The sequence below is a fragment of the Mauremys reevesii genome, linkage group 1 (assembly GCF_016161935.1).
Source record: "Mauremys reevesii isolate NIE-2019 linkage group 1, ASM1616193v1, whole genome shotgun sequence".
NCBI classification, from domain to species: domain Eukaryota; kingdom Metazoa; phylum Chordata; order Testudines; family Geoemydidae; genus Mauremys; species Mauremys reevesii.
In genome coordinates, this window is record NC_052623.1 from 243,570,682 (window position 1) to 243,590,240 (window position 19,559).

The 19,559-nt window shown below is 40.9% G+C and overlaps 1 protein-coding gene across 8 annotated transcripts in view; it reads right to left on the bottom strand.

The window, feature by feature from the left end:
* Positions 1 to 649: 649 nt before the first annotated feature.
* PDE3A (phosphodiesterase 3A) overlaps positions 650 to 19,559 on the bottom strand; it is a 539,267-nt gene continuing 520,357 nt past the window's right edge. For all 8 annotated transcript variants that reach the window (XM_039544402.1, XM_039544382.1, XM_039544374.1 and 5 more), the window contains 6 exons: positions 19,354 to 19,467; positions 16,905 to 17,104; positions 14,337 to 14,540; positions 11,899 to 12,054; positions 7,681 to 7,921; positions 650 to 2,973 (listed from right to left, as the gene is read on the bottom strand). In XM_039544402.1, the coding sequence (XP_039400336.1) occupies positions 2,720 to 2,973; positions 7,681 to 7,921; positions 11,899 to 12,054; positions 14,337 to 14,540; positions 16,905 to 17,104; positions 19,354 to 19,467 (1,169 nt within the window). In that variant the 3' untranslated portion in view covers positions 650 to 2,719. The remainder of the gene's footprint in view (positions 2,974 to 7,680; positions 7,922 to 11,898; positions 12,055 to 14,336; positions 14,541 to 16,904; positions 17,105 to 19,353; positions 19,468 to 19,559) is intronic.

The following is a 19,559-nucleotide window of genomic DNA, read 5'->3' on the forward strand; positions in this document are numbered from 1 at the left end:
ATTACACCATCTGTGCTCTTATTAGCACCTTTGAACCCTGGCTTTTGTTTTCACCAAGGTGGTTTTTTTTTGTTTTTTTGTTTAACCCATTGGTATTTTTAAAAAAGTAAATTCTAACTCTGACCATAGATTTTCATCCTCAGTTGGGATGTGGAATTCTACAGTGTCTGTGAGTTTGATTTTTTATAAAATAATATTAAAGGACGTGTTAAATGTTGTGAGAAAGCTCTTCAACCTGGTATATAATTGGTGCCAAAACATTAAATGATAGACAGAGGTGACTGAATGAACGTTGAAACAGTGCAAGCTTGAATTACTGGAGACCTGCTGGTGCTTTGGAGAAAACTTTGAGAGGCATTCCATTTTGTTTTGGAAGAATTATGCTTAGTTATCTGATTTCCCTTACTTAAAAAAAAAATGAAATCAGGATCTTTGATTTTTTTTTAGCATTGATCAACTCTTTCTATTGATGTTCCCAACTGAAGTCATACTCTATAATCATGCTGTCACTAACAGTGGAGTGTGTCTTCCTACTGTTTGAAGGGGGAAGGAAAGATAAAGAGAAGATGAACCCACAAGAAACAAAGAGACCCGAACTGCATTCTGAATTGGAGAAAAATACAGAAGTGATAACACATATGCAGACTGGTTTAGAAACAGAATGTTCTCTGTTATTTCCCAAGAAGTACTAATGAGTCAATAAAATACTGTGAAGGGTGGTAAATACAAGGGGGTGAGCAATGGACAGATCAGAGACTTAAGTTAAAACAGGATGGGCTGTTACTGCAACCTTTATTTACGTGAGTATTTCTTATTCATCCACGCAGCCCCACTCAAGCTTTGTTGATGAATGAGGTCTGCAGGCTCAGATTTTAGAATGGCTTACCTCATTGGTCCACCTTTTTGGGAGATCATGAACTCAGATTTTTTGGGGGGAACCAAAAGATTTCTGGTAAATCCTTAATTAGCAAGGTAATGGCTGAGGCTACCAGTCCAAATCAATAAACATTAATATGTCAGTGTCTTGCTCCTGTAGACCAGTGGCTTCCCTTAACTACTCAACTACTCAAGACCTTATTTGATGGGCTTGGCAATGGCTACACTGTATAAAAACGGTGTTTTTTAAAAAATTACCTTTACAAAAACGTTTCCCTTTTCCCCCCCTTTTTCTTAAAGATTTCATTATCTACAGGAACCCATACAAATTTCTCCATATTTACATCTAGATAACTAATCATTGACAAATATAATATCGTGAAATAAAATATTGAACGTGAATATCAACCTTTTAAATAGACGTTTGGCTCACAGCTTAAATGACAGAGAAACAAACCAAAAATTATCTGCTCTACTACCGCCCCGATCTTTTATTTTTCCCCCCAAAGCGCAAACATAAAGTAGTATGGATGGAGTATGCTGCATCTAAACAGAATGCCAGCTGCAAATGGCTCCCATTCAGCACCCCGTGCTGAAAAACGGCACTCTCTGAAGCTGGTGTGAGTGGCTGCTGAGGCATACAAACATCTAGCAAATATGGACAAGCAGCTGCTGCCTCACCGCACCCTTCTGTTGGAGCATCACAAAGACACTGCCTTTTGAGCCCAAGGAACTGGATGGCTTCACACCTCCCCTCCTGCTGCACTTTAAAGATGACAATTTAGCTTCATTTTACAATGTGTTTGGCCACTGACACAAGGAAATGTAAGGCTGGGGGAGGGAGGAAGCAATAGTGTGTGATAAACTCCCAAGCATGCATGGTCTCTCTCTGTCTCTCACACGCGCGCGCGCGCACACACACACACACAGTGCTCCCCGAAACCACTAACTCATTCAAAGGCACAGTTATCTTAACGAGGAGTAACAAAGTGTGCCCTACAATAACCCGCACTTTGGGTACGATGGATTCCATGCACATTCCTTGCACTGGCAGTCTGGAAAGTGCCAATGTGGCAGGTGGTTAGGAGTTCAGTCACAGGGTGCTGCCAAATGGTGCCAGGTCAGCAGTGAGAGTCGCACGGCTTCTGCTGAAAGACAGTGGTGCAACCAGGCTGCAAAAGGAGGCTTCATTGGCCACTGAAAATGCAGAGCTCCTTACGAAGGGATCCACTTTCCACGCCCACCCAAATTTCCTAGAATTGGGGCCTTGTGTTTGTTCACAAGCCATGTGCTAAACCTAGTCTGATAAAAACTCAAACTACATTACATTATAGTACATCCAGCCAAATACACACACGTGCGCGCCCTCTTCTCCCCCACATATATGTTAGCAGGATGTATTAACATTCTGAGAAAGCTTTGGAACTTTTATCCCTCAGCTTTAAGAGCAAAATCTACTTAACTGGTACCTTACAGTTAACTGCAAATGTGCTTTAGGAGCAGCATTTCCTTGGACAACTTCCTTCTGTAATATCACGGTGACCATAATATATCATTACATGTATTTTGCTGAAGTGCACAGCCAATGACTGGCTATGTATAAAATTCCACCCTCCCCTTGCCTCTTTAAGAAAGTCTGTAAAAGCCGGTGTTGCAGTGCGAAAGCTTCTTGAGCGTAGGAGTTTAAACAATGTACCTCACCATACAAAGGAAAGAGAAAAAAATCAAATTGCTGTAGGCGCATTATCCAATATTTCTACAGTGTTGTGTCTAAGTGTTGTGCTGGCTTGAAAAGGAGTCTGTGCACAAGTCAATCTGTCTTAAAATACTGTTGAAAATATTGTCATTGGTTCAGTTCTATAGCTGTGTCCTCCTCCTCCTCCTCCTCCCCTTTGGGTTTCCCTTTCTCCTCCTCCTCTTCCCTGATGGCCTGAATTTGTTCCGAGGATTGGTGCAGCGTGGATTGCTCTAGACCTTGCTTTTCTGCCCCAGCTATCCTTTCCTCATCTTCAATTACTTTCTTCCACATTTTATGGTTCTGAAGCAGGTGCTGAGTGATCTGGCAGTAGATTTTCCTCCGCTTGAACTTTTTCTTTCCTGTAAAATATTAGACCAAATTACTGTATTGTTTTCTTGGGAGGGAAGAGAGAGTAAGAGTCATGATATGTGGAATCAAGGGTCCATCTTAATTAAGAGTTTATTAAAAAAATAAAAAAAGGTACAACTACATGGAAAAATAGACCAAGCCAACTTTCACACAGTTTGAGTCCCAGCTTTGTGTCCTTTGTTTACCAAGGAGCACACCCGGTCCAGGACACTGTACAGCACACAAAGACATCTAGTGGTTGAATGATATACTGCCTGTAAACGTATTACAAAATGCATGTCTCCTCTCACTCATTTGGGCATGCTATGTGCTCTTTTTGACAGCAAATGTGGCCAGCTTCAGGCTGACCAATTTAGGATCCTTCACTACTCTATGAAATATTTGTTTTCTTTTCTTTACGCATTACCTATGCACTGACAGGAGCTTTGGAAGAGGAGAAGGCAAGTAATGAATGTTCTATACATTAGTCAACAAAATAGCACCTATGATCCCTTCCTTTTAAAGATCTGCTCTACACATTACCTTGCTATTGCAATGGGCCTGAGCTCCACTGAAGCAGCAAGTGAAAAATCCAAATCTAGGTTTCACACAATATAGCGCAGCATTGCTATTGTTATGACAATTGAGTTTGGACTGTTGATAAGTGAAGTCCTATGGCAAATAATATCATAGCCTTGGAGTTTCCTTCTTTCTAGTTTTGAGGCATCAAGCTGCTATTATACTACAAACTATATTTGCCACTTCCCATCATCAAAGTCACTTGCACCACAAACTTTTTCCTGTCCTGAGTGACAGCCCATTATTGTAGACAGTCCTGTAGTCTGATGGTGATAGAGTTGTGCTAGCTACAATTCCATTCAACACAAAGCCTGAAGAGTTTCACCAATCATGAAGAGTCGCAGTGGCAGCTATAGAACTTAAATAATAAACCTCTTCAGGAATTCTACTGAAAAAAAGAACAGTGACGTACAGGAATGTTTTGTACCAAAAAAATTTGCGTAAATGAGAGTTTGCAGGTGGCCTAAAGCATGTCTGTGTTGGGAGCCAAAATGTTGAGTCCTTGAAGCTTTTGAATGGAAACAAAGAGCTTTTCACTGCAACACGGTCCAAATCCATCTCAATCCTTCATTAAAAAGCTCTTGGTTCCCTGTAGGAAACTTTCAGGTTTAATAATAAGAAGAAACCTCTATTCCACCAATACACCATATTAGAACATTCTATCCCAGGTTTCCTGTGACCCCAAATCTTGCAGCTCTCAGCAGAGATTTGTTATGGCTTGAGATTTTGTTTGAACCCAATAAGGATTGATTCAGTTTAACTCTTAAATTCACAGTGGGGCTTGTCAGAAGTTACCTGTTCAGACATAACAAAATATCTCTTGTTTTTAAGCTACATCAAATGTTTGCAGGTCAGACAATACACTAGTTAATTTTATTAAAGTCCAATTATCTAAAATATTCTAATGAATTACCTTGACTACAATGAAAGGCCTTCTACAATAATTTCCCCTTTCCATCTTCTCAAAGACATTTCACTTAGAGTTGTCCTGAATGTGGTAAAAAAAATTCTTTTTCTAAGTATTTGACATATATGGGCAAATCAGAGGCATAAATCTCTTTGAAAACAGGAGATCTCTTTTGTGTTGTGCTGAAAGAGCTTGGAATATTTAAAATGACACTGAAAACAGATCTAAATACCTGACTAATGTTTGTAATCTTGTAAATAGATACATCAGTGTAGAGAATATTGAAGAGATACCTACCCGAGATTTAGACTTTTCAGGGATTAAAGATGAGGGACTGATGTGTCAAAAGAGGAGATGTCAGAACAAATTGGTACATTGAAGTACACCAAGCTACAGGCCCAGACAGTATAACACCTTAGATTACTTAAGGAATTTAAAATTACCATTAAAAAATATGTAATCTGTCACTGAAATCAGCAATTACACCAGAGGATGGAATGGTAGACGGCAGATGAATATGAATCAGTTGCTCTACTGATCTCTTCTCATAAAAGAACAAGGGGATTTTCAATGGACGTGAAAGACAACAAAATTAAAGCTTTTTAAAAAACCCCACAATACATAATTAACCTGTGTAACTTACTGCGATGTGATGTCACTGAGGCCAAGAGAGCAACAGTATTCCAAAAGAAGTCTAGACATTTTCATGGATAATGACAACAGCCACAGTCACATTAATTAGGGTTATTTTTTAATAAATGTAAAGATATAAAGTGTCATGCTCTAGGGCATAAGTGAATCACTAACTGAAGAAACTTCCCCTCTCATCAGGTAATTCCATAACTGTCAATCTTCCGCTGAAGAAGAAGAGCTCTGTGTATGCTCAAAAAGTTTTTCTCACCAACAGAAGTTAGCGCAAAAAAGAGATTACCTCATTCAATTTGTCTCTCTAATATCCTGGGGGACACACAGCTACAACCAGGGCTTTGGAGTGGAGCCCGGAGCTGGAGTGCAGAACAGCTCCGGAGCAGTGGAGCTGCAGGTTTTTGCCTGGAGCTGGACTGCAGCCGGAGCACAGCTCCAAAGCCCTGGCTACAACAATACTGCAAACAATCTTCCGCTACTACTAAAACAGGATACTACACTATGTAGTCCACCTGTCTGGCCAGTAGGGCAATTCCTATATGTTCATATGAACATAATGCATTTATGAAAAGGTCTCAAAGTGAATGAGAACAGTGGATTACTAGTTACGGCATCACATGTGTGGTTGAAGAGGCCGTATGATTTAGTGGACAGAATTCTGGACTGGAAGTCAGAAGACCCTGGTTCTATTCTGAGCTCTGATATTGACTCTCTCTTTGACCTTAAACAAGTCCCTAAACCTCTCACATCATAAATTCTCCATATACAAAATGGGAATGATACTGACCCTCCTTTGTGAAGAATTTTGAGGTTCGTAGGTGACAAGCCCTATACAAGTACTAAATATTACTAATATTGTACTAGAACTCTGATGGCTTCCTCTCCCTCCCCTAGATCCAGTCCTCCTTCCTAGTAAAAAGTTGAGTTGGAGAATGGGGGAAGGGGATGCCAAAAAGGAAAGTGAAACAGAAGGGAAAGGAACAGAAATAAAATGGGAGGAGAGAATGCAGAAGGGGGAGGAACAGAAAAGAGGTGGTGTAGTGAGGCAGAGTGGCCCGCCTCCAGTACAGAGGGGGTTAAGTCCCCTTGGTGGGTGCAGCTAACCCCACCCCACCTCCCTCCATAGGAAGTGCAGGGGCGGGCAGGAAGTATAAGAACAGGGCCCTGCAGCTCAGTTGGGGCCGGACCAGGGAAGGAGGCAGACCTCTCTCCCAGGGAGCTGAGCCCTCAGTCACACCCATGACTGGGAGCAGAAAGAAAAGGCAAACCACCTCCCCAGAAAACAGAAAGCCCAAGGAGAGACCGGAGGAAGGACCACCTGACCACAAGACTGACAGCTGGATCCCAGCAGTGACGAAGCAGCACCAGCAGGAATTGGTAGGAAGTAGCCCAGGGAAACAAGACTTTGACCCGGCTGTGGACCTGGGTGCTCCCACCCCCCAGCCCTATACATGGGGCTGGTTGTGCGCTAACCTTTAGGCCAGAAAGTCGGCAATGGAGACTGTTTAATTGCTCAGCTATAATTGCTGAGCTATAGCTGGTTGCTACTTGCCCCAGCCAGGAGGCTGAAGCCAGACTGTTAATTGCTCAGTTCACACTCACAGGGTTTGAGTCATAAAATATTGCTGTTCACCCCAGCCAGGAAGCCTGGGCTCCCAGCTGACTGGTAGTTGGCTTAATCCTCTTTCGGAGGTTTGAATTGTTATTTGGGCAACAGCGCAGCCGCAAGCCAGGATACCCGACAATATGTACAGTGGGCCTACTGCCTCTGGAGGGGGCACCCTGACCCTGAGAGAGGCAGGAAGGCTACAGGTGGTAAGGGCTGAGGTCCTGGATTAATTTAAAGGGAAATTACCAAGAGACATGGGCTCCAAATTTACTTACCACTTCAAACCATTTTGCACAGGTTCCTCAACATCCCCATGTAGACTACTAAAGCTTCCTCCCAACAGGCCAATCACTGCCACAGTCATGCTTTCTGCAGAGGACTGTATGGGTTTTGGAGTCTATCAATATTACTTATGGGGTGGCCAGAGGTTTGAGAGTCATGAAAAATTCTCTGGAGCTGATACATCTCTTACATGTCAATGCACAGCACAAATACAAATACAGCAAACTGGACCCCTTTCCACAAGAAGACGTGTTCTCAAATATTTCCACCATTAAAAAAATATTTATATTGTGGTAGCATCTACAGGTCCCAATGAGGGAACTGGGGCCTATTGTACCAGGCACCGTACAAAAACATAACAAAAAGATGAAGATCTTGTCCTACCCACATCTTCCAATGGAGAAAAAAATATAGTCCTTTAAAAACCATCCATGATACAGTCTAAAAATCACAGATGTAGGATGGGCAACCTAACGACCTACTAGAAGCGTTGTCTGTGAAGTCTTTAGAAGCTTCTCCACTCCCAAAATGCGTGGCTACCCATTAAACCTCTTGGGGGCCAGTTCAGCTAGTCCAGTTCTAGGGAAATTAAGGTTATGGCTGACCAGGGGAAACTCTTTAAGCTTTTATACAGGGGATCATTAGCCCATGAAACGAAATCAGCCTCACTGAAAGATATAGATGCAAACAACATACTTGACTCGGAATTTTCACACGTTTCCATTTCTGCTGTTTCTTCCTCTTCCTGCTCATCAGTATCTCCTGACTCATCGCTATCTTCCACCCATTTTCCTGGCATCAGCCCCGCTGAGTCATAGGAATTACATAGTGGACCCACAATGTGAGAAATGAAGGATTCCTGAAGGTGTGCCAACTGGGGAGCTGAGCGATCCATGAAAGGACTTATAGGAAGGCCAAGGCTTGCCTCTTCATCACCCTAGAGATGATAAAAATGTGTTACTTCTGTGTGATACGTTAATTACATGGATATGGGGGGAGAAAGTGGAGGGAAGCATCAAAGGCAATTGCAAATATTAGAAGGAAAAATATTCTGCTGTGGAGCCATCGCCTTTTACCATTTCATTTTTTATAGCAGACCAGCATATAAAGGTAGCAGGGCATCAATTCAGCCTTCATATTAAAACTACTCTACACAGTTCCACAGCTCAAACACAAGAATAATCTGCTATAAAGAATACCCTGAATTTATAAAACATGCTCTGTGAGGACTTTGTAAAGTAATGCCCATCTTCCAGTCCTGTAGTTTACATTGCCATCTTAGAATCATAGAATATCAGGGTTTGAAGGGACCTCAGGAGGTCATCTAGTCCAACCCCCCTCAGGAGGTCATCTAGTCCAAACCCTCATCAGGTTTCTCTTGGAAGCTTAAAAATGAAATCACCTTTCTCCATATTGTTTTTTTCCCCATCATGTATGCAAATCATTTGTGATTTTTATCATCATTAGCAGCTTGTTAGCAACTAACCACCTTATTCACAAGGGGACAGGATTTACCTTTTCAGAGCAAGGGCTGGCTTGTCAAAATAGGTTTCTTATTAATTTTGCCTTTCTTTTAAGCTGCATTATAAATAAGTTGGGCGACTCTACTTTTGTGTTTCTTTGACCTGCCAAGCTTCAGGCCATAGTCACTCGTTTCCTGAGGAAGGTTGTAATGAACATGTCAATGTAGGGTCATTCAAAAACGCAAGATCCTCTGCACATGTCCCTTTGCTAGATTTCTTTTGGGGGAGCGGGGGGAGGGGGAGAGAGAGAGAGAGAGAGGGCCCCCTCCTGGTGCTCTGATGGAAGAGTTAGTTTTCTACCAAGGTCCACTGTATGAACCAAACACTCACGTTCTTTTTCAGTCATCCCTAGCGCAGCAAAATTCCTTTATTATAAGATTTGGTCCTATAATAAAAGAATAATTGATAATGCATATGACTTGTTATGCAAACTGATGTGACTACACTGTGGAGACCCACATTTGAGAAATAAAACAGTTCATGAACATTATTGAAGATCCACAGTCAATTTCTAAGACATTACATCCATGCTGAATTTGTTTCCAAGTGCCTAGTTTCTCTGAGAATCCAAGATCTGGTTAAATGAATCATCTCCCTTTTGAGAAAAGAGAAACACAAGGAGCAAACAGTTAAACTTTGATGAATGCCTCACTTCCAGCTTTCCTGCATTTTCTAACAAGGTACACACAGTTCAGTGCTCAGCTATCAAATATTTGATCTCCCCCCTCCCATCATTATCTCAAAACCAAAGTGTGTGCACATTCCTGAGATAACAAGTGGATTAACCAGAGATGGCAGTTCTCTCTCCTTCACAGCATGACATCTCAGATTTCATGTGAAGAAGTTGTCAATGTTGGGAAGAAAGTCGACTGATGAAAAGTTTAACATTAATCAAGCTTAATTCTTTCAAGCTTGATTATGAGCTCGATTTACAGTTGGAAACAACACACGTCTCACTGGTCTTCCTTTAACTATCAACATCAAAACCCATTAAACATACTTCAACAATATTGTGTGTTTTTCTAAATTTAAATACAATAAGTTTTTGATAACACTTAGAATTCGTACAGAGACGTAATTCTTCAAAGCCCAGTACACTTCTGTTTTTTAACGGAGAGGGGTGCTGTCAAGAATGGCTCCCAATTTGCATGGCACATGCTGAACATAAGAACAAAAGAATGGTCAGACCAAAGGTCCATTCAGCGCAGCAGCCTGTCTACTGACAGTGAACAATGCTAGTTCCACCAGAGGGAGTGAACCTAACAGGTAATGATCAAGTGATCTCTCTCCTGCCATCCATCTCCACCCTCTGACAAACAGAGGCTAGGGACACCATTCCTTACCCATCCTGGCTAATAGCCATTAATGGACTTAACCTCCATGAATGTATCTAGTTCTCTTTTAAACCCTGTTATAGTCCTAGCCTTCACAACCTCCTCAGGTAAGGAGTTCCACAGGTTGACTGTGCACTGTGTGAAGAAGAAATTCCTTTTATTTGTTTTAAACCTGGTGCCCATTAATTTCATTTGGTGGCCCCTAGTTCTTATATTATGGGAACAAGTATATAACTTTTCCTTATTCACTTTCTCCACACCACTCATAATTTTATATACCTCTATCATATCCCCCCTTAGTCTCCTCTTTTCCAAGCTGAAAAGTCCTAGCCTCCTTAATCTCTCCTTACATGGGACCCGTTCCAAACCCCTAATCATTTTAGTTGCCCTTCTCTGAACCTTTTCTAATGCCAGTATATCTTTTTTGAGATGAGACCACCACATTTGTATGCAGTATTCAAGATGTGGAAGTACCATGCATTTATACCAGGGCAATAAGATATGAGTTACATTGTACATTTGCAATCCATTTTTATAGCAAACCTACTTTGGGGAGACTGGCGTATCCCTTATAATTCTTCCTTTCAAAAATGAGAAACTGGATGTTTTCCCTAAAATACACAGTTGTTTTAGGGACTGGGGGAGTGGGAAAGGTGATAGGGTGTTGGCTAGATCCTCAGTTAGAATAAATCAGCTGATACATATGAGCCCATTGTCTTTAATACCTGTAGCAGGTTCTGGAGGAAAATTGCTACTATACACCATGTTGGTATGGCAACTAATGTCATTCAAAGGACATAATGAAAAGCACATTGCATAAAGCACTCAGAAGCATTGATTTCTTCAGGCACAAAGTGCATTGATCAAAAATCTCTAACAATTTAATAGAATGTTTCTGGCTATCAGCCATGTTGGAAGTCACTTTCAAGCCAAGAATCAAACGGTACTATATAGTGCCCATCCTAAAAGGAAGGCTGAGAGCAAGGACAACGAAGATAAAACCTTAATCAGAGTGTGCAGATGGAATGAATCTACTGTAAAGCACACAACATCATAATGCTTTTGCTGATTTTGTTTTAGGGTTCCTTGTCAACAGCTTTTATGACGTTGCTGCCTTTAGTGTTCCAGAACATATACTGTGCATGCCATCCGCTGTGACGGATCCAACGTGAGCCATGTCATTATATCTGGTTGGTATGCAGTGGAGTTTAAATGACTGCCTCTCTTTACGTGAGATACAATGAGGTGCAGCAAACAAATAATAAGAACAGAGTCCTGGAGGAAAATCCAGGAGATTATGGCAGAACTTTCTCTTGCAGTAGGATTTATTTTTAATAATTAGTCTTATATTTATGCAGAGGCCAGTGTCCTCTTGCATCCTCAGGTGCTTTGAACGAAGAGGCCAGACAAATGCTTGAATTTTTCTTCCTCTCACTCCCCCTATGTATACTACCAGAGAGCAGAGGGAAGCCAGCCCTTTCCCAATGCAGTTGCTAATATGCTAAAACCAGGGGCAGTCAGCACCCTACAGTGGTTAACATGTAACCTCTGGGTGACTGTCCAGCCCTTCCCAGAAGATTCTTGGGCCTTGGGGGGGCAGTGGCTCAGCTTGCTGGCCCACTCCCAATGGCTTAAGATATATGGTATAGTTACCCCTGAAAACTCAGGGGGGAAACTCGCCCTGGATGCAGTGGGATAGTTCCCCTGAATACAGGCAGTGTTAAACAGGCAAAACAGGTGCTCTCTATTTCTAACTGGAAAAGATTAAGATCAGGGCTCCCTCAGAATTCAAACTTCCAAGGGAATACCAGGGGGTTGCTTTGCTTCCAGTTCCCTGCAAACCAAGCTATGGTGTTCTGTTCTCGAATGCCATCATGAACCTTGAAAAGGGCATAGTTCATGTAAAAACAGAAAGTGTATTCCTCAAACTTTCTATAAAAATAAAAGTAATTTCACCCAGCACTGAAATGCTATCAACTCCAGGCTAAAATGCAACCACACTACAGAATAATTTAGAACAGAAAGTAAATTCATTCCTGCTTTGGGCACACATTTACCTGTTCATAGAATTCATTAACAATGCCCTCTGTCCACTGCAGATGCAAGTCTTTGCATTTGGCAGGCCCATTGATGTCAGCCAGTTTGATGCACATTTGGCAAACCAGCAAGCGGTCATTTTCATTAGTCCAGTCAATTCCAACATCATCATTCACCTGGAAGATACACAAAGGGGTAAAACCATTACAATAGCCCATGGCAAGAGGAAAATCTTATCCTGTGATGTGCTAAAATATGCTCAGCTACTGAATGCAAACTACAAACCTAAACAGGTGGGTTTGCCCTGGTTTGTAATTTAAGAGTGTAGATCAAGCATGAAAAAGAAGAATAAGTGCCAATAATTAAGGTTTGAGATAGATAATTAAGGATCATATAATTATTTAGCAATTAATACTCTGGCTCTAAAGCATTAATAGCAGAAGACAGACCTACAAATTTTTCTAAGAAACGATGGCCTTATCTATATATGAAGTTGCACCAATTTAACTAGAGGTGTGTTCTAAAACCAATTTTAGTTAAACTGGTGCAGGCTTGTGTGTAGACAGACAAGGCCTACATTTCTTTTCTATTTGGGCTAAATGTGTTTGAAAGAGTTCTCCCACCAAAAAAACAAAAAAAACCACAACGACAACTGACACATATTATTCTGCCCCTTTTAAAACAAAAGGGTTCTCTTGTGATCTAACATGACCATAGCTATAATTTAAATCATGAAGCAGCTTTAGTCTCTCAATACAAGATCAAATAGGCAGTGGTAAGGCACAGGGAAATCAACAGTTTCACATTTCTACCAGAGCGGTTTCTCTCTCCAGTATTCTAATGATGTGACTATGTATCCTACCTCCACTGTGCCAATGATATCAGCCTTCATTGCCCATTAGTTCAGTTTTCCCTAAAGCACCTTCATCCTTTCCCTCACACCACCCTTTACGCATGGGAGAAGCTCCCCATTAACATCTGTGTCATTCATTGTCTTCATTCAAATCTCCCCTTAGAACTCACCTGTTTCAATGCCTACAAAACACTTGACAATGGAAGCTGGTATGCTAAGACCACTCCTTATGACATCATACATGACTTCCTCATTGTTACCTGGTCTTCCCCCTACTTGTTTGTTATAGCCACTTGTTGTCCATTGCACATTTTACACTGCAAGCTTTTGGGGGCAGGGACCATTACATGTATTTATGTTGCCTGCAGCCCAGCATAAATGGGCCCTGATCTCTGACTGGGGCCTGTAGGCACTTCTGCAATATGAATGAGTGATTAAATCACTAAGAATCATAGATAATTTATTTTAAGGCAGAGACAAATTTAGCACAGAAAGTTTTATTTCGTTAATATTTTCAGCTATTCCTCCCACTTTTTTATTGTGTAACCACTCACACTATCCAATGACCCAACATAGGGGGACAGCTGCCAACTGTCATTACAAATCTCTAGTCAGTCAATAGGACATGCCACTTCAAGCCATCCGATTTCCTCTTCAGAGAGAGTGCAAATATCACCTTCACATGTGACATCTAGAGTCCACCTGCCACATAAATTTAAACCAAGTTTAATGTTGAGCACATCCAAGTTATGTCTGGCAGGGTACTAATGGGTGGCTAGCTTGCCTATTTCTCATATATATCATGTTTTGTTGCTGGATCTAGAGCTATAATACCTCTGGCTTTAACTCATCCTTTTTCTCTGGCTATTTAACCTCACAAAAATAAAAATTTAGGACAAAGTTATCAAATCCAGGTGTCTAAATCAAGGCACCAAAATCAGTGATCTAGGCATCAAATTCAGTCCCCACTGACATTAATGAGAGTCCTTCCGTTGACTGCAGTGGGCTTTGGATTGGGCCCCATCTGACCTGATTTGCAGAGATGCTGAGAACCCACCGATCTGTCTGATTTTAGTGGGGTATGAGTGTGCTCAGCACCTCCGAAAAATCAGTTCACTTATTTAGGTACCTTACTATGGATTTAGCTGCCTAACTGAAATGTTTGGACTAGGTTCTTAACACAGTACATAAGACGTTTATTTTCAGCCATTTAAAACCTATAAAAGAGAGAGAATGGTTAAGGAGAAATGGAAAACAAAACTGATCACACGTTCATAGGTTCCAAGCTTTCGGCATGTGGTTCCTTCATCAGTGTATCCACAGAGAGAGAGAAAATGCTGAATTACTGAATGATGCTGCGTAATATCTGGTAATTTTCAATAGCTTAGATAGCTAAATAAATATTATGAAAAATTGTTCAGAACGTGTTTTTAGAAATACCTGTTACTGTTTCAGTATCACTATTCACTGAATGGAGATGTGTCTCTGTCTGTGGGGCTGCCTTTTTAGTGATCTTTCCCAGCTGGTGACTCATCTGATGTGCAGAAGGGCAAGAAGAATCCTCTTTTCATTTAGAAAGCATTGGAAATTAGAATTTCTTATTACCTTGGCATTGAATCTGGCTACAAAATCGAAGTGTTTCTTCAGGTCAGTGGCCAAAATGGCCTCAATTACAAGGAAGCGGAAATGCTTGAATTCCACATGATCAAGGTTGACTAAGAAGTTATACTCCGGCCTGGACATGAAAAGATTCCACGCAGCAGCTGCGTGATGGTTCTCCAAAACAGAGCGGTCATTATACAGCACAGCCTGTGGAAACAATACACTGATTTAAGAATTAAGAATCCTCCTAGTGTCTGAAACAGAAAAACATGAAATAAGAATGAAATAAGACTATTGGAATAATGAAATGACTTTTGATGATGGGAGAAATGAGAGAAAGGATCAGGTCTTTAAAAAAAAATTTTGCAGAGATTTTAAGGAGTGTTAATTTCTGACAGCAGTATCAGCAGTTGTATATCTATTTCCTAGTGGTGGTTAAGACTGATTTGGAAGATCCAGCTCTTGCACTGTAGACAATCTCCCATTGCTGGTTGACCCATGCTGTGATGAGTTAATCTGGTTTTTTATATTAGCCATTAATGCATTGGCAGAGAGCAGATAAATTCACTATATAGTAGTGGTCAACTGGAAATATGAGATTCTTTGGAGTGTAAGACCCAAACACGCATGCATGTGTGTTATATATATTTTACACAAACACACAGATGCACACTTCACAGCTTCAACCTTCAAGAGCAGTGGTGTTTTGTGGTTGGGGCTTCTAACTGGTTCTTTCAATCTAGTATGGTTACATAGTTCCCATCACACTAATATATGAACTTCTAGCTCCTGTATTTTATACATATATGACCTGACAGAACCTGCAACACCAAAATCCCCAGTTGGTTAAAATTCCACTGATGTTGAAGGCCCTAGCTCTGAGAAATGATGGATGCTCCATTCAGAAACTAGATTAAACAAAGCACTAGGGAATATATGTTAGGGAATAGTCCTGTACTGGTCCAGGATTTAAAGTCACATGGTCAAATTCTGCTTGAATTTCAGCCACAATCTCTTGACTGTTTAGCATAAGGAGAGAAATATCAAATTTGCCTGCGAATAAATAGCTTTTTTATTTAGTTTTGTGGAGATGTGTCTATATATATTCAAGTACATACTTGAATATCATTTTTTTCATTACCGCCAGCATCAAAGTAGGATTGTTATAGACTTCTGAAGCCATCACAGTTCCTCACTGCATAGATCGTGTTGCAAAATTTGAGCTGCTGTGAGCAGCCCCTTCTGCTTAGCCACAGAGTAAACATGTCACCTTTGTGACACATATACCGTGCCAGATGGGATCACTCTTGAGGGGAGATTTTTGGCTGGGCAGCAGCACTTTGCTATTCCTCAAAGCTGCTGCTGCTGTTCTTGTAACAAAGCAAGTGATCAAAAGAGGGGAGGAACCAGATCTGAATTGAAACTTTGTGGACTTCAAGTGATACCAAAGTGAAATGAAATCCAGAGACTTTGATGCTGTCCATTCATTTATTTACAACCCAGTAAGTACTGTACATTAAGAGCTATCATCTAACTTCTATTCCTGACTTTTACAACGTTTAACCAGAACAAGTGTTTTTTGGCTGGATCTTAGGAGAATGCTGGAGGAGCTTTCCTCTCTACTAACAGGGGATAGTACCTCACAAACATCAACGGATTTCATCGTCCCAACATCCTCATGAGGTAGAGAAGTACTATCCACATATTATAGATGGGAAACTGAGGCACAGTGAGGCCAAGTGACTTGCCTAAGGTCACATAGGAAGTCTGTGTCCCAGCTGAGAACTGAACTCAGGTTTTCCGAGTCACAGTCCAGATCTGTAACCACCAGCTCACCTTTCTTTCCTCCCAGAAATAACAATCATAAGCTCCTTTTTTACGAGTATGCTGAAGCTACACTGTGGTTTGGGATGTAAAGGATGGAAGGACGGTCTTCTGGTTAAGACAATGGACTGGGATTCAGGAAATCTGAATTTAGTGGCCAAGCACTGGCACAGACTTCTTGTGACCTTGTGCAACTCATTTAATGTCTACCTCACTAGAAATTAGTAAAGATAAATTCATGATTGGTTATGAGGTGCTCAAATGCTACCACAGATGAGCAATCAAAGAAATAGCTGGTGCAAAATCTGACCTCTCTTGTACACAGGAAAAATATGAAAAAACAAGGAGCCTCTTAATTATACCATTCTGTGTGTCACTACATATGAAGTCAGCGTATTCACTGCACAGAAGTTAGGAGTTCCATATGAACTGACAGAAATGTAGCCTCTCTTCCTCCAAATGTTTTCTTTAAATCAACAAATCAACAAATCCATCAGTAAATTAAAGAGATTCTTAGTGCTGTTGGTGCTGCTGTTGTGCATAGTTTAAGTGTAACCATGCTCCACAACATATTGTGGAATAATCACAATTTGTGCAATGAGAAATACAGTAGTCAATGCTAACAATTTCATAGTTTACATCGGGCGAGTACCCAGTGCAAGCCAGAAACACCCTTGACAATGAAAAGCTGCGCTCAAAAGTCTTTGACAATTATGTAGACTTTAAAAACATGGCCCAAAGACTTACCTGAGGTGCACTGGTTGCAACCAAAAAGGCATTGGTCCTTCCTGGATGATCATAATCATGCATGGCTGCAGCTACATAAAGTGCCATCAATTCTAGGGCAGGGATGTTGCCAGCTAGGCAGCCGTAACTCTCATCTGCAGGTGTGTACATCTTCGAAAACACATATCCCATATGGCCATGAGTGATTCCACTATCAGAATCTGAGCAGAAATAGAGTCCCTTACTGAGTATTAATTACTTATTGAAAATATAGACCATGAGCAAAATTGTGTGCCTGTGTGTTACAAACCCCCCCAAAACATTTGACCAAAACCATTAATCTCAGATCAGGTCTAGTATCCCAGTGCAGAAATACTGAACTCAATGATTTCTGGTATTTGTGTATGTCCCAGCAACTTAAAAATGACTGTTACCCTAACTAGAGTTGGCACAATTGGATGTTTATTTTTTTTATAATTCTGATGGATAATATCAATGTTTATTTTTAAGCATTTTTTTCCTATTTTCATTTAAATTTTCTCAGTTGTGCAAAATTCTGGGGTTTAAGCATTTTCTTCCTCTTTTTATGTATGTAAATTTTGCAGGCAATAATGGGGGAGTCAGACAATAATTATTTAGTGACAGTAGATGTTTGGATTCAAAAAGTTAAATCTTTATAAAACTGATAAACATAAACTGTCAATATCACATGTCAAAATACACATAGTAAATATCCTTAAATCAAATTCTTAGAGGTTCTCTAGCAGCATTTTTCTTACTTTGCCTATCTGTAATTTTGATTAAAATCAATGAAAATATTTTTTCATTAGTTTGCATGGGGGGAGGGATAGCTCAGTGGTTTGAGCATTGGCCTGCTAAACCCAGGGTTGTGAGTTCAATCCTTGAGGGGGCCACTTAGGGGCAAAAATTGGTCCTGCTAGTGAAGGCAGGGGGCTGGACTCGATAACCTTTCAAGGTCCCTTCCAGTTCTAGGAGATTGGTATACCTCCAATTATTACTGTGAAATCAACATTCACTAACATTTCCCAGTAAAAATCAAACCTTCCAAGCCTAATCATAACACTGTAAATTTATGTGCAGTTAATTAATTAATTAATTGTGAGGCATTAATCAATGACCAGCCCAGCGTTTCTTAGCTAATCCACGTTTGCATAGCATGGCTCTCTATTTCCCTCCAGTGGCTGGACCACATAGAGGTTTATGAGTCATTTACAGACTTTCAGCTAATAGATGTGGGTCTTTAAGCTCAGGCAGTGGAGACAGTCTGAGACTTCTGGAACAGATCACTTTTAGAGGCAGATACTGGACTAGCCAGACACCTGGCTATAGTAATTCTGCTATGGTAATTCTTATGAGTGAATGTCTTTCAAAAAATGTTTTTTGTAAAACATCTCTCCACCCAAAAGATCCCAAGTGTTTATTAACAATAGGCACCAGCTCCGCTAACTTGCAGACACCACTGATGTCATCACTTAAGTGGCTTGTAGAAAGAAAGGGCTTAAAAAGAACATGAAAAAGTAAGATAGTCCTACAAAGCTTACAAAAGTCTTGAATTCACATATTTTTATGTGTGAAATACTGTGCTTCTACAGTATAGTTGGGACCCTACCAAATTCATGGTGGTTCATTTTGGTAAATTTCACAATCCCAGGATTTTAAGCATCTTAAATGTCATAGGTTCAGATACTGAAATCTGAAATTTCACAGTGTTGTAACCATTGGTGTCCTGACCCAAAAGGAGGTCATGGGGGGATCGCAAGGCTATTGTAGGGGAGTCGTGGTATTGCCACCCTTATTTCTGTGCTGCTGGTGGTGGTGGCTCTGCCTTCAGAGTGGGACACTTGGCCAGTAGCTGCCACTCTCTGTCTGCCCAGCTCTGAAGGTAGCCTAGAAGTAAGGGTGGCAATACTGCGACACTCCTACAACAGCCAGATTTCACAGGGGAGACTGGATTTCAAGGCCTGTGAGGTGTTTTTCACGGCCAGGAATTTGGTAAAAATAATAATAAAAAAAATATAGAGAGATATACCTATCTCATAGAGCTGGAAGGGCCCTGAAGGGTCATTGAGTCCAGCCCCCTGCCTTCACTAGCAGAACCAAGTACTGATCTTGCCCCAGATCCCTAAGTGGCCCCCTCAAGGACTGAACTCACAACCCTGGGTTTAGTAGGCCAATGCTCAAGCCACTGAGCTATCCCTCCCCCTTCAACCAATACTTAGGTAGGGCCTTAAGTATAGTTGATGGAAATCCACTGGAAAGAATTGGTCTACCACAGTTGCAAAACACAAATAAATATTCTAGCACACATTAAATATCGAATATATATTACTGAAATTGTTTGAAAGTCCTCCCTATGCAGCCTCCCCATTTGGTGATTTATCTCTAGCAAATGAAACGTACAGTATTCCACAACCCATGTCCTAAAAGAACAGTATATTAAAAAGAATACCTGAATCACTTGCTGACCCATGGTCATTAATCACAGTGGGGAGTCCTGGGATAGGCTGAGTAGTAAGGTACCAAACAGCATGTAGAACATCAGTCGCATGAATTCTGTTGTGATCTATGATACAAATCAAGGCAATAGATGACACTATTATTAAACATGCAGATTCTTTCTATCAGAGGGCACGCAGCACCATCTACTGGCTAGAA